Here is a 15,531-nt window from a genome sequence, read left to right on the forward strand (position 1 = left end):
CCGTTATTTTGAAGGAAACTTAATTCAGCGATGCATCTTACTGAAATTTGATTTCCAGCTGTTGAATTTACTACTCTCTCAAATCAGTAGCTTCACGGCTGAATTTTCATTCAACATACGCTATTTATGGTTACGTTGAGTTTTTTCCAAAACACTCTCAGGTGAAGTCATTAGAATGATTTTTCCAACGTTTCAACGACAATCTCGACAATATTCTAGATGATCCCAACAAATTTTTAGTTTGGTTCAAAGTTCCGAATAGTCAAAGCCATATAGACCATTCTGACCATTCGGTGTTTAACCATCTAGAATTTTGTCTTCTCGGTGTAACGATTGTCTTTCTGAACTTTGACCAACGCCCATCAATATTGTAAAAAAGTTTTGATCAAGCCTAACTGATATCATTCACCCAACGCAAACTGATTATAAAATTCGTAACATCCGATACAGGCGGAGGCCTGCGAAGCCGGTCTGGAACCGAAGGTGCTTCAAGAATGGTTGACGGATCTGGACTCAAGCGTGGAGGAGTCGATGACGGAGTTGTTACGTAAGGAGGTGCACCGATGGTCCCGGAACTGCGTGGACGTCGAGGGGTTGCAAAACCGGGCGTCGCGAGCGGAGGAAACGTGCCGGATGTTGGGGAAGAAGATCCTGTCTCTTCAGCGACAGATCGAGAGTCTCCAGGTGGCGAACATGAACGGATACAACGCCTCGAAGCTGCCCTCAAAGCCGGGCGACAACAACGCCTCGCTGAACGCCGAGGACGAGGGCATAAGTTCCTCGGAGCGTTCGAGCACCCCGGAGGAGCTTCTGAAGCGCGAGGATCTCGAGGGCGGGCCAAAGGCCTCGGGGATGCCGGACAACGACCAGGAGACGACGATCGACGACGTGATCGAGGAGCTGCGGATCATCGTGAAGGACGCGGAGGAGGAGTACGAGGACAAGGCCGGAGGAGTGAAGCGTGGACAGCGTCGACCACCCGAATCCTGCTCCTCGGCGAGCTCGCGACCGAACAATCCCGGGGGCCCTAAGACCCCGCGAAACGAGCCGAACCCGGTGACGTACTTCGGAGGCCGGGGACCCGCCGATTCGGAGGATCTAAGCTGCTCAGGTTCAACGGCAACGCGGAAACTCAGCTCGGGCCGATCGACGGTGAGCAAATCCTCCGCGGGTGGGAGCCTCAAGATCTTAGTTAAGGGGCCTGACATCGAGGAGGCCATTGTGCCCGCCATCATCCACCCACAGCCACCGAAGCGCAGCGCCCCCTGCATCTCCGCCATATTGGCCGGGCGCGGATGCGGCTTCGCCGGTAACGAAGAGCCCTACGTTTCACCGGGTGAGGAGGTCGAAGAGGAGACCCTCGGCGACGGCAGCGACTCGCTCCTCAGTGCTTCGAGGCTTAAATATCCCTCTGAGGAACCTGTTCCTCCCTTTCCCATACCCAAGACTGAGTCCAAGAAGACCATCCGCAACTACGACGGCGGAATGGCGCGGCGAGCCGGCTTCGTCGGTCACAGAGCGCACAGTCAAGGCAGCGCGCAGGAAGGAAGGAGGAAGACCTTGCGCAGGACCTCGAGTCAAGACTGTCTTGACGCCAGGAGTCGCGGGCAGCGAGTGAGGCGGTCGGAGAGTGGGGTTGAAGGGCGAATAAGGAAGTTTGAGAGTCTCAACTCGGTCGATAACCTGAGCGCGGATAGTGGAACGGGGATGCGCCGCTCCGAGTCGTTCCATCAGGTCTCCCTCGGTGCCAAGGAATCCCCGGCTTCTTCATCCCGCGGCGGAAGTGACGCGGGACTTTTTTACGTTACGAATTTTGACCTGGAACCGGTCGTCACGCAGATGGCGCGCAGGAGCGAATCGCAAGCCTGCCCGAAGAATTCCAGTCTATTGACTAAGTCCCTCGACCGAATTGACGAGGGCCTCGATTCCATGGTCGATATCGTTCTCACCGAGGAGAAGGAGTGGGGAGAAAACGGGGCCCGGTTAAGGCCCGATAAACGGGCCAAGAGCGCGACTCGCGACAACCGACAACAGATACGAAATGATGAGTTTTACGCGAGCTTTTGCAAGCTCGGATCCAAGCACCTGCGCAGCGACGAGCTTTACGCCGACAAATCTGCTCCTCCTGGTAATAACTTCCAGTGGAGCTATCAGACCGAATTGAACAACTCGAGAAAGACCGGATCGCAGACATGCAACCGCGCTGTTTTATCCGCTTCCGGTTCAAGTCGGCCTGAATCTTTCTCCGTCGACAAGAGCGTCGACAGCAAGTTTTCGAAGGGCTCGAACGAGTCGGGGATCTACCTTCCTGGGAGATCCTACGACGCCTTTGGCCTCTCGAAGAATAGGTTTAACGCCGGAAAGTATTCCGGGAACAATCTAAATCAGGCCAAATTAACATCCGCTAGGGAAGGTGTCATTCCCTGCAGAAATTCAATCGTACTGCAAACCAACACCGGTAATAACAAACACGGCAAGGTCACCGACGTCATTTCCGGTCTCTATTGATACCGCGTTTTGAGCTTTTTTCACATAAGCTTTCACTTCAGGTAACATATATAATTTATAAAAGAGACAGTTAGGCCGGAGTCGATTTTTTTATCCACGATTTCGCTACCGGTCGATGTCTTTTATTTGATCTTCCGATAATTCAGATTACAAATTGTAATTTATACGATTTATCTGTTTTTTTTTTTTGTTAGAAACTTGTCTAGGTTTGGAAAATCAATAACCTAAAGAAATTTTACCTTGATATCCCTTGTCCAGATTCTAACATGGTCTTAATTGTAGTTAATTAACGCAGTATGGATAGTATAGGTTTATTGTAGATTTATTATAAGAAAATCGTACCTTATGATTAACGACAAAGTGTGTGCAATATGTTGATTTTAATAATATTACATGGATGTATAACATGACTAATATACATTTCTCGGATCAGGTAGAACGGCAAATGCTTTGCGGTTTTATCTCGTAATTCACGAATTACTAAATAATATAAAGACGCTGCAATCGATTATTTATAATGAACAACATCGGTCTACATTGATCTGTGAAAAATCATTGCGGAAGTAAAACAGAAACGTGAGAAATCCAGAAAGAAGGAATTAAGGAATTAATTCCTTTCATTTCTCCACTCTCGTTATCTTCGGATATTTATTACAATGATTGTCTGATTGCAAACCCAACCGACTGATGAATGCATGCATTATGTATTTTGTTTTACTTTCGTTCAGTACCGATATCATGCGACGGCACGACGAATGTGACGAGTATATATCTGCAGGAAAACATGATAGGAATACTAATCGTTATTCTTATACCAGTACGAGCATTCGACGCGATGCTTGAGTCACGTTTTTACAGCTTGTAAAAATGTCAACCTTTCCGCGTGCTTCGAATACATTAAAACAGAAGTGCGTGAGCTGTTTTCGTTTTTTATCACTATTTTATTTATGTTTTTCTTTTCATTCTTCGCAAGAGCGTAACGATTATCTCGCTTTGTTTCCCCTCTGACTCATTCTGACTGATCATTTTCATTTCCACGGATAAAAGAAGCAAAGATAAAAATTTCATACCGTCGTCTCATTTTCTACGAATTTATGTTTCTCGTGATTAGTAGATCTCTTCTCAATTCAAAACGTGAAAAAGAAAATCTTGCCACATCGAGTAGAAGAGAAAACTAACGAATGAATGAATAAAGAAACAACATAACGCCAGCAAGTTTGAATTTATGAAAAGAATGAAGAAATTTCATATTTACAAGTTTATGCGTTACTTCGTTTTTTTATACAATATATATATATATTTGATTTTGGGCGGTTCAATGCAATTCTAGGATTAAAACGGACTGCTTCGAAGGGTTGATGAAAGAAAAGAAGGAAAAGATATCGTGACTTTTTTGTATCACAAATACGGTGATTCAGTTTCAGCAACTCTATAGAGATAGAGCTGCAGACAACGGTTTCATGGAACAGATTTTTCCGCGCCAACTTCCGGCCTACTTTTAAATTCTAATTTATTAGTATAATATAATGTATCTTTTACCATATCCAAGTAAAACATAAACTGTACCACAAATAGATTTGAGCGGTGTCACGATAGTGTTTTGTACTCATTCGAATCACTGCTCAGTCTTTTTAGTTAGTTTCGTATACCGTGTATTATATACACAATATTCATATTTGTTTGTATAAATAATAAAAAAAAAAAAAAAAACAAATTCCAACATAGAACATTATATCGTCGCGGCTCTCGTCGACGGAATTTATTATTACAAACGAACCGGTTAGTTTTTCTACTTGAAGACAGCTGGAGCGGGAAAAAATGTTTGGAATGAAACAAGAAAATTCTTTTTATATAGTCTATATTTTATTCCGGTGTATAATAATTATCGTGGGGGATTATTTTCACCTACATGTGTAAGTATGTTGTTAAAGTTTTTCTACACACCAATCACTAATTCAAGGAGACATGATTTGGAAGAGAACAAATGCGGGATGGCTGTTTATAAAGCTTCCCACAAATTATGTGTGACGTATTTAATACGACTTGTTGATTCTTGAAAAGAACATATTATTATTATAATTAGCTATTTTTGTATTTATTAGTTATAAGTACTTACAGTGTAAAAATACTCACAGGTATAAGAAACTACTAAACTTATATCATTTATACAGGTAAGAAAAATTTCTCTTAAGGTTCTACGGTAAATGTCAAATTTAAGTAAATACTCATGTTACTCATACCGCATAGGATAAAATATCCATTAAAAATTTGTGATATCAAAAAGAGTTCGCGAATTCACTGATCAGTGAATTCTGTCAAAATTGTACACATTAATAACTAGACTCGAGTAGAACTGCGGGGCAAGAGGACGAGGTTAATATTCTATTTGTTTCTTCTTTTTTTTTTCTCTTCGTGCATAAATTTGTGCATAGCGCGAATTTGTGAAATTAAATAAACCTCGATCTTTTTGTTACTAAAAATCATTTTTTTTTTATTACGAGCTGGAGTTTAGGAGGGGAGAAAAAACATCGAAAGTCTAGAATCGTCAGCTTAGCCCGCTTTCCCGGTGCAAATTATATTTCTATGTCTACATGTGAAAAACGCACGTAAATCCACGACCCACTACATCGTACAGACATTAAACTTTGTCGTCAGGTAAAAATTGATAATAATTTTTGCTATATAGATGAAATAATATCAGCTTCAAATGTTACAGTTTCAAGGCATACATTTACACTTTTGATACATCTGTGTTTCGTATTAATCCAGTCTTGATTCTCATCTTCTACGGAATAAAATGCAAAAATTTTTATCAAACAAATTAGAATTACATACACGTCTTCCATGCAATTACAATTACAATTACAATTACGAGGTTAAAACACTAAAGAGATATAAACACAGCGAGGTTTTGTTTCAAACTGTACTTTGTATTTGTCACTGAAATCATAACATCTGCCTGTTTGTGTTTTTTTTTCTCCCAGGGTGACGAACATTCTTAATTAAATAATAAATACGGATTACAGCCGTCTCTTTTTCTATCTCAAGCCACGCTGGCGTTGAGCAGTGTACTTGTAACCTCGTTCAGTTCGTGGGACGATTGACTTCTGTGTACAAGTCCCGAATTTAGCCCTGACAGAGGTTGAGATTCTTCATGCTTCACTTCCAAGAGCTGTCTTGATTTGTCTACAAGGTAATCAATGACCAGAAATTTATATGCGTAAATTCACATGTCAATGAAACTCGGTAGACTCTAGAGTCAAGCACCGAAATTCAAAGCATCAGAATTCCATCTGACTCGCATTTGCTTATGTGAAATTCGTTTTTACCCGGAATTTCACTCTATACAGAGTAAGTAGCTAACGGTCGAATATTCTAACAAGCATGCGCTAAAATTCTAGAGTAAGCTTTTTTGTAAGTGGAAGTGACGAACCGTTGTTTAAATTACAAGTAAAATTACATTTTTTGAATCTTGAGGTAGATGAAAATCTGGCTGATTTCTTACCTGGATTAGAATAGAGGAGGTAGGCAAGTTCCTCCTGGGTAGAAACGTGTTGGAAATCTTCGCCGCAGGCGCCTTTCAAAACGGCAACAACGTCAGCTCTTGGATTATAGAAATATATTCCTTGTTTGCGGTTGTTAAGCTCATTTATTAACGCAGCTATTCCCTGATGGTCAAACATGTTTTCATTAGTAACACTGGCTGCTATTTACTTTAGTGTTCTTTTGTCACTACGGTCGAATGCACGTAATTTACATATTGCAAAGACAATAATTAATCAGAAAGAACAACATGTTTGTTAATCTCACAACCAGCGAAGTAAAAAAATAAAATAAAATAAAACAGACAATGGGAATAGGATTGAGTAGTTAGAATTACTCTCCGTTTGACGGGCATTTCATGGTTCAAATTCTACCCAAATTACTTGGTAATTGAAAAACAATTCTCACTTCCCATTTCAATTCCCAAATTTTGTCACCACTACTTTTAAAGGGCTTTTCATACCTTTGCCGCGGTGAAATCGGCTCCGAGGACGAACCGACAATCGATGACAACGGGCAGCTGACTGCAACCTTCTCGTCTTGCGGCACGACCAACTGATTGTCTGATAAAGTCGACCGCGGGAAAGTACAAACTGTTGCCTGGTGTTACCAGAAGATATTCCGCACCAGAATCCGTCTGCAAATTAAACGCGTGAGGTTATCGGAAAATTCTAGAACAATCGGACAAACCGCCAACGCCCGAGCAATGTCTTGTATAAATGAACAGAGATGATTCCATGTAAGACTTTCTTCTCTATAAATAATTGCTCATATACTTACGACACACTTTTCGACGTTTATGGTGGGCCGAGCCGAGGGATAGAGGAGGAACATCAGATTGATTCCAACACCGACCAGAATACCATACTCGACTCCGACAACGAGGCATACCAAGAAAGTAACGAACGTTGGTACGAGGTCCTTCTTGCTAGACTTCCACATCGGTTTGACAACTTCGTACTCGATCATGAATATCACAGCGCAAATAATGACCGCAGCTAAAGAAGCTGAAAGAAAGTTTTAACGGTGTACAAACAATTTCTCGATCGAACGGATCCTGCAACCTTTCAATTCGTCGTCCTCTAATCACCTTTCGGTATAAAGTAAAAATACGGCGTGAGCAGACTAAGCGCCGACAGGATCAGGACTCCGGTGTAAATTCCGCCCATCGGAGTCTTCACTCCGCTCGCGTGATTCACCGCCGATCTGCTGAAGGAACCTGTTACCGGCATGGAGCTGGCGAAGGACCCGAAGACGTTGCAGAGTCCAAGGGTGAACAGTTCTTGCGTCGCGTCGATGTTGTCACCACTGGCGAAGGCCTTGGCTATCGCGACGTTACCAAGGACGGCGATTATGGGTACGAGGACGATCCCGGAGCCGAGTTCCGAACACATTTCGAGGAAGGTTAGTGTCCGGTTCCCAACCTGAGTCGAGAACGGCGGCAGGGAAAACTCCGGTAGACCAGAACGGACCGGACCGGTAAGTCGGAACGGTGAACCGGAACCAGAGGTCTCCATTTTGTACGCTATCACCGAACACACTATGACCACGATGGCGTTTCGCGACGTCGAAACGAGCCACATTATTCTCGCGAGAACCTCTTGCCGTTTAGTTGGTTTCTCGCCGCCTCTCGTCAGTCTTATATCTTTCAATTTCTGGAAGTAGTACACAAACGTCACGGAACAGGTACTGCAAGCTTCAACGGAAAGTAACTGAGAAACGTTATCTTACCCTCAAGAGGAGGAGAACCACTATGCAGGAGATACTCATCCCGGCATCCCAGAGCCGCGTCTGACCGATGTTCCAGAAGACTTTCGTACAAGTATCCAGAAACCCGGATGACTTGAGTTTCAGTCCCAGCAAACTCGGCAGTTGCGAAGCTGCGATTATCACCGAGGTTGCCGAAGTGAAACCCACGGTCACCGGCACCGAAATGAAGTCCACAAGGACACCTGTTCAGGACGTCGGAAGCACAAGTTAACCAATCTGTCATGCGGTTGGGTAGAAACAAGGTTTAAACTCACTGCATCACCCTCGCCTAAGTCCTACATGACTAGTAAAGTGTAACTTCTTGACTCGACACTCAACTGACCAAGAATCAATGTTCACAATTAATGTAGCTGATCAAACAGTCTTGTACCATTTTTGTTCAATTCCTCACTTTGAATGGACGAATTGGTGGCCCGATTATACGGTACCTACCATAGGGTGGCCAAAAACGGCGCGTCTATCCTAATTGCAGAGACTGTTGACTCACCGAGGCGCAGACAGGCCATCAGGAGCTGTAAACATCCGGACAGAAAGGCCAGGAGAACGGCAAAATCGACACTCCTGCCTTTGACGTACTGGTTCGTCATGAGGGCCATCAGGGCGGTCGGGCCGATGGTGATGTCCTTGCAGGAGCCGAAAACGACGTAGACCATCGCCCCTATGAAAGCGGAGTACAGTCCGTACTACGGCAAGAAAAATTTCAAGTTACGATTACCGTATGGAGGTTTTTGAAGAGGTCTTGTACGTAAGTATGTACAAGCATAAGCCAGGTGAAAAAATTGTATGGATTTTGGTGAGGCTGAAGTTAGTAAGCTTAACGTATACCGAGACGTTCGAAGTAAAAATCACTATTTTGCATAGTGAGAACAATTGAAGAAGTTAAGGATGCCCAAGTTACTAAATTTTTCTAGTACGTCCAAGTAGGCATCTATAAAAAAATGAAATTTTCATCGATGCGCTAGATTAGCAGGAGAATAGCTATGTATGTGTCATACCCGTAAACCGCCTGTTTTTTTGGCAAGGATAAAGATTTCAGGACGAGCTGAAGGCGAGCCGGAAGCGAGTACTGAAATTATCCGAGCCAAAAGACGGTTTACGGGCATGCTGCATACAATATTTTTTACGGTATGGGCATTGAAAAGCAAAACGAAGAGTGAGGTTATGTCGTGATCTGTTCGACGAAGCTACTTTATTCGGCAGTTTGGGATGCGCACTTCGAACTGCGCATCCAAACTGCGGAATAAAGACTTTATTCCGCAACTTTGTTCGCTTTACGGAACGAAAACTGCCACAAAAAGTGGACTTTTCAATGCCCATGCCGTAAAAAAAGCTTTTTCAGTATGTGAAACAGTTCGATCGCGTCGAATTTAAACAATCACACATCGACCATTCAACGCGACTCGATAATGGTTGGCGATAAGTGATTTAAACTGCGCACTGTAACTACTGATCTCGTTTTACCTGTGGCTCGAGACCCGCCAGTGTAGCGTAGGCGAGACCCTGCGGTATGACCGTCAGGCCCACCGTCACACCGGCGATGCAGTCGCTCAACAATTTTTCCGAATTGTATTTCGGAAGCCATGACAGTATCGGTGCCCTCTTTTTCGCCATTTTCATCAAGCATCCCGCACCCCTACGATTCCGCCATCGATCCTCCTGTTTGACCGCCATTTTTAATAGCCGCGTTTCACCTGCGTCAATACGTCAATTAATTGTCAGGATTATTCTTTCAAATTGTAGGGAATTTTTTTTTTTTTTGTTGATTTTTTTTGGAAGCAGGGGGGGGAGGAGATGGGGGGTTGAATCCTTAAAATCTATCAATTCATTTGGATCTATCATTGCTATCGGTCCGCGTAACTCGGGATACATGTAATATACAAGTAGCATGAATCATTTTTATCACTCATATTTGTATTTACACTTTATCCGTAATATAATTACGGAAGTGTATCGTGATTGCGGCTAATCAGTCAGGTGTAACGTAATCAGTGGCGATCGGATCATTTCTAAATGTTAAATAATCGGTATCCGAACAAAAATACCACGCACCGTTATCAAATTCCAAATACATTTATGTATTATATACACCATTCGATGCTAATTTGTTTCGCTTGCGAAAAAAATGTTTTAAAAAATGTATGAATAAATTGAAGAAAAACACGTCAGTTCAAAATATATACTGAAAAATCCAGACAAATCGACCGGAAGCCAATTTCCATAAGGATTCTGCGAGGTCCTTTCACGAAAGTTTTATCAGGAAAAAAAAACCCGATGATGCGGTTAAATTTGATCCCTTCTTTAGTCAATACGTTAAAATTTTATTATCTCTTATTATTTTTAAATGAATAAATTTCATTCTGTACGTCGAATAATAACCAAAATCTTCATTTATTACTTACAACGTTTGCCTTTGTCGTTTTCATAACTCGTTTTGATAACTAAGTTTTGAAGAACTGCAGTAGAAGCAATTTTCAAGTAAAAATATTACTTGTAAGTTGTATGTTAATAGAGGATTTGATTACACGATGTGCATGACACATTCAAGGTTTTCGATGATGTAAGAGTAAGTTAGGAGCTATTGTTAACCCCGTTCAAGTCTATAATAAATAATTCGTGCGGAAAGGCGCAAGTTTTTCTCAGGGCACGTTCGCACGTGGATGAAGGCCGACGTTTCTCTACTTGTTAGACACACGTATCTACGTACATACCTAGATTATGTTGAAAATTTTTCAGTGCAACAGTAAACATCACGTTTGCTCACGACCGCGACACCGCAAGTGCTGTATAATTATTATTGATCGGAATTTGAAATCGTAAAACTGAAGGAGTAAAACGAGCACCGTGGCGTAAAATTCGATCCATTCACTGCGTACCTTCTACACCACGATTCTCCACTTTGCTGCAAAATAAGTATTTAATTATGATGTTTTATGTGCCCGCAAGCGAAGAGGCGAAATTATTCAAATCAGCGAAATTCCGAATGTATGTTAACGGCGCAAAGCTGAACGACGATTACTTGCCGTGACGGTTAAACGATTTATGTATTTAACTTTCGTCTGTGATCGGGAAAAAAATAATAAAAGTAAACCAGACGTACGCCTATTGTGTGTATACCTCGTCGTTGATAAAATCAAAATTTTATCATTCGTTAAATAACCGGAAATACTTTGCCCTTGAAACGTATCGAATCGTCGCTATTACATCACCAATTATCAAAGTGCTCGATATACGCATGTAAAAACTAACTACATGCGATAAGGTGCAGCGTTAATTTATACAAACGTTGACGATTTCTTTCCTCCTCTCTCTCCAGTTTATTTTTAACCAATTTTCCTTCGCATCTTCGCATTTTAAATTTATCACGACTGAGAATAATAGGAACTTTTTTCGTTTCCACGACGACCATCACTTTGCTATAGGTATTATGGGTATATGGTCAGAGAAAAAAGTATGTACACGAATTTTTCGTTGCGATGAATTTCACCTCTTCGCTTACGTGATCAGATGATTTCAACAACTTTATTCATCTTCTGTTCACAGATTCGAAAAAAACGTGAGACAGAAATAATTGCTCTTTGATGGGTTTCATGTTTTGCTTCCAGCTAGTATTGTATACAAAATATATACCAACTGAACTCTTTCATGTTAAGTTTCCCGAATGGAATGCTGATCGATCGTCAGTAAGATTATAGACGTACATACGTTACTCGGCCTGTGTTTAGCTAATGAATTATGCAGACGTTGACCCCAACGCTGTGATCATGTGTCATAATTGAAGGATAGAAAGTTGAGGGATAAGCATCGCGGCGCGTATCAACGGATAGACAGATACACGGATTTATTGCCCACGATTGATCCTAATCAAATAATGAAGTGACAATCATTTCTTTCTTCGCTGCCTTGTAGGCACAAGTTAATTCGATAGGTAGGTGTAGGATGTGATCTGCAGATATGGAGCATCGGAGGCTGCGTGATCATGCGAGTGAAACGCCGGTTCGCCTATGGGATCTATAAGAATGATCGTTCGAATCGAGTACGTATAAATGAGGCAGAATTCCATGATATCTTGATCAAGTTTCGACGTCGATGTCTCAGATTGGCTTTATTATTTTCTTGTCTAAAAGTACATGACGAAAAATGCAATCGCAATTTTTAGCAGAATTTTTCGTATCTTTGAAATATAATTTAAAAACTTGAAAAAACAACTCACTTTCTAAAATCTTGAAATTATTCAGGAATATCCCAGAAAATGTAGCAAATTTTTGACACCTTTTAGAAAATGGAGATTTCACAACTTCGGAAAATATAAAATAAAAATTTAAAAAAAATTATTATTCGATTACATTTTTGATATAAGAATGAACATAATACCTCATTATAATATGAGCCATAAACTGTCTATTTAAAATGATATTATAATGAGCTTTTATGTTTATACTTATATCAAAAATGCAATCCAATAATAATAATTTCTTTTTTTAATTTTTCTTATTTATCCCTTGAAATTACGAAATCTCAATCTTCTAATAGAAATCAAAAATCTTGTTATATTATATGAGATTTTCCTGATTTTGTCAGATTTTGAAAGTGGGGTTTTTTCAAGTTTTTAAATCATACTTTAGATACACTAGCCGAAAAATTCCAATAAAAATTGTAATGACGTTTTTCGCCAAGTACTTTCCTACAAAAAATTATAAAGCCAATCTGAGATATTTTGACGTAGAATCTTGATCGAGATGTCATGGAATGCCCCATATATACATACGTGTGTGTGTAATTCCATGATACGTATCTGCAATAAAAGCTGAAGCTGAACTCTTTGCGCAATCATTTATCGCCAATTTAAAGTTACGTTGTAAACAATTAATCAAAGAAGTCCCGGCAGCGTTTATGGCAGAAACTAATCAGTCGCGAAAACACGAGTTAGCGGTAATTATAGAAAATAAACGATTTCCCGGCTGGCAAGATGAAGAGTTATGGGGGAAGTGGGGTCAAAACTGGTTCCTAATTATGCTCTACAGTTATCCTACGTTTACTTTTACCGCAATTCGTTAATCGCGCATTCATCCAATCGTTGACCCTTGAATAGTATTTAGCATTAGCCATTTCTCACGAAAGGAAAAAGAAGAAAAACTTTTGTTGGCACAGTGAAATAATTTTCAAAAAAACTTCATCCGTTAATCTCCACAAGGATTAAGAAAAGTTTTTAAAACTTTGCATCGCACACTTAGCAGCGATTATATTTGTACAAATTGAACAAATTTCATAAAAAATCTAATAATAAAGCCTGTAGCTATTTGTTGAAATAATAACAAGGAAATTTCTGCTCAATAAAATGATTATATGTGAAGAAAATTGTCGGCTATCGAGTTGCCGAAAGTCCAACGTGTGCAGAACTTGGTGTAGGTATAAATATAGCTCGACGGATATATGAGCTTACAATTAACTTAATTGTTAATTCGAATTGTACAATCCGTAATGGCAAAAAGTATATTCATATACATACGTATATATTATTTTCACACTTGACTTGGGCGGGGTATGATGACACTAATGATTGTTCTACGAGCTAAGCGGACGGTTCTTGAATCTATTTCGCTTGTGTAAAGTTGTCCGCTCCATTCCGTGCACTGAACCACGGCGTCATTTGGCACCGATACTTATATAGGATACCTGCAGCTTCACCGGGAATCGTAGGTACCCACATTGCACGATATTCAAGACCGTGCAGTAATCGACAGAAAGTAAGATCGACTGACGAATCGGATCTAAGCGCTAGTCGAAGTCGGGAGGTAATCGCGAAAACAACCTTCGTGCTTTTTGCATCCTCGTTATAACGCCGATCGACGCCAATCACTGATCGCCAACTTGTAGGTGGAAATTAGAACGTAAGTATGTTATGCATGCACGTAGCAGGTATGTTGCCAAATTTATCCTGAGGGTGCAAAAAGTGCTGAGACGATATCTGTAATATCCGCATATATAAGCTTACTTGTAATTTTATCCGGTTTGATTTGCTCGTTGTAAGTCATTAGGTTTCATCCCGGGTAAATATTTTTCCCTAAAAACCATTGCGAAGAAAATATTTTCACATTTGAAATTATCTCACGTGCATTTCTAACGTATATTACGTATTATGTGAATTTTTTTCTCGCGATCTGCAAAAAAAAATTTACCTATCGTAAGGGTCGTAATTATTCCTAGACTCTTTTTTTCTGTAATAGCATATTTCGTAAGTAGGGATAATTGAAAGCGCGAATCGATACGTTCCGTATCATAAAACAAGAAGAATTCATGGACGCAGATCAACCCAAGTCCATTTGAAATTATGAATTGGGAAATCGACCCCGTCTAATTACAACAATTAATACTAGCCAAGTAAAGCGACGTAACAGGCTGCAAGTGCGTTCATATTATTCCAGATGAGTAAAGTAATGCACATGTACTTTATACCTGTATAACGTGTATATTTTTGTTTTCAATCTAAATACATATTAATACATTGAGTCACCATATTTCAGCCTCTTTACACTTCAAGCTGCGTACTGGGTTGCGATTATTCAAAAAACAGGGACTTATTCGGAAGCTTATATAAGTGCATGTGCATTGCGTTGATTGCGACACACATGACTAAGTATAACAAACTTAGAACGATCTTGTATTACATTAACATTTCGAAACAGGTCCTTAGAGTTATATTTCACAGTTTCGTATGATGTTAAGATCGATCTGTAGCAAAGTCATTAAACTACAAATAAAACGGAAGTTCAGTTATTTCGCATACTGGCAGCACGTGTAGTCAAGAGGAAGATTATCGTAAACTCGCGAGCGAAATGCTTGGTATAAAAACGAACCGCGTACGGTCGCATTTATCGAACCGCGACCTTCGACTTAATTGTTTTTACCATATTAAATTGCAGCACTGAACGCGACATATTCAATATAATATATTACGAAATTGCGTGTAGCGCACGTTTCGAACGTAAAGGTTGAATTAGTCTATTTGTACTGCAGAGCGTGTTTTGTATAGATACTGCACGGAGTAATCAATGAACGCGAAAATCTTCGACGTACACATCAGATAAACACGTATTCGAGATATGAAATTAAGGAGGTTGCGCTGGAAGGGTTGAATAATTGTTCAATTTTTCTGTATTAATTTGACGCCTCACAGTAAAGTTGAATTGACAAATTATTATCAGTGTATAATATGCGTACCAATAAGGATTATTATACTAACACAGATTATACACCGAATTTGAAATTTTATTACGTTACACGGGATGCCTTTCTCGCTTTCTTTTTGAAACTGAATATTCTTATATGACTTGCTTGTGTAAGTCCCACGTTAATCGCACAAACATACAAACACTTTTGACCGCTAGCGCTTTCTGAATGTGTGCAATGCGTTCACATTCTGTAACGTGAATAAATGTCCACACCGTGTATATAAATTATTGATTTCTTCACTTATTCGCTACAATTGTTATGCGGCGTTTTAAATGATCGAATCACACTCTAGTTCCGCGCTTATGTACAACCGTAAAATCTTACCCAAGCTAGTATGTCTTCGGCTAATGTTAGCTCGCTCTCACTATAACGTCACACATTTTTTTTACACCGTCGAAGAGCGACTAGGCATCGCGGCAGCCTCCACCACGGCTGAACCACGGTAACTAGCTGTACTTCCCGACTCGCTGCCCCCACCGC

General features: G+C 40.6%; 2 protein-coding genes across 5 annotated transcripts in view; one reads left to right on the forward strand and one right to left on the reverse strand.

The window, feature by feature from the left end:
- The window catches only part of LOC124404191, a 55,936-nt gene extending 53,382 nt beyond the window's left edge, over positions 1-2,554 (forward strand). For all 4 annotated transcript variants that reach the window (XM_046878134.1, XM_046878132.1, XM_046878133.1 and 1 more), the window contains exon 6: positions 451-2,554. In XM_046878134.1, coding sequence (XP_046734090.1) covers positions 451-2,508 — 2,058 coding nt within the window. In that variant the 3' untranslated portion in view covers positions 2,509-2,554. The remainder of the gene's footprint in view (positions 1-450) is intronic.
- Positions 2,555-4,339: 1,785 nt separating this feature from the next.
- LOC124404001 (sodium-independent sulfate anion transporter-like) lies at positions 4,340-15,505 on the reverse strand. Its single transcript, XM_046877796.1, has 9 exons — positions 15,376-15,505; positions 9,283-9,512; positions 8,309-8,504; positions 7,783-8,003; positions 7,142-7,706; positions 6,832-7,058; positions 6,515-6,688; positions 6,014-6,176; positions 4,340-5,694 (listed from the first exon to the last, which is right to left on the reverse strand). The coding sequence occupies exons 2-9, from the start codon at positions 9,490-9,492 to the stop codon at positions 5,552-5,554; spliced, it is 1,899 nt and encodes a 632-aa protein (XP_046733752.1). The 5' UTR covers positions 9,493-9,512; positions 15,376-15,505; the 3' UTR covers positions 4,340-5,551.
- Positions 15,506-15,531: the final 26 nt, after the last annotated feature.

Source organism: Diprion similis, chromosome 3 (assembly GCF_021155765.1).
Source record: "Diprion similis isolate iyDipSimi1 chromosome 3, iyDipSimi1.1, whole genome shotgun sequence".
NCBI classification, from domain to species: domain Eukaryota; kingdom Metazoa; phylum Arthropoda; class Insecta; order Hymenoptera; family Diprionidae; genus Diprion; species Diprion similis.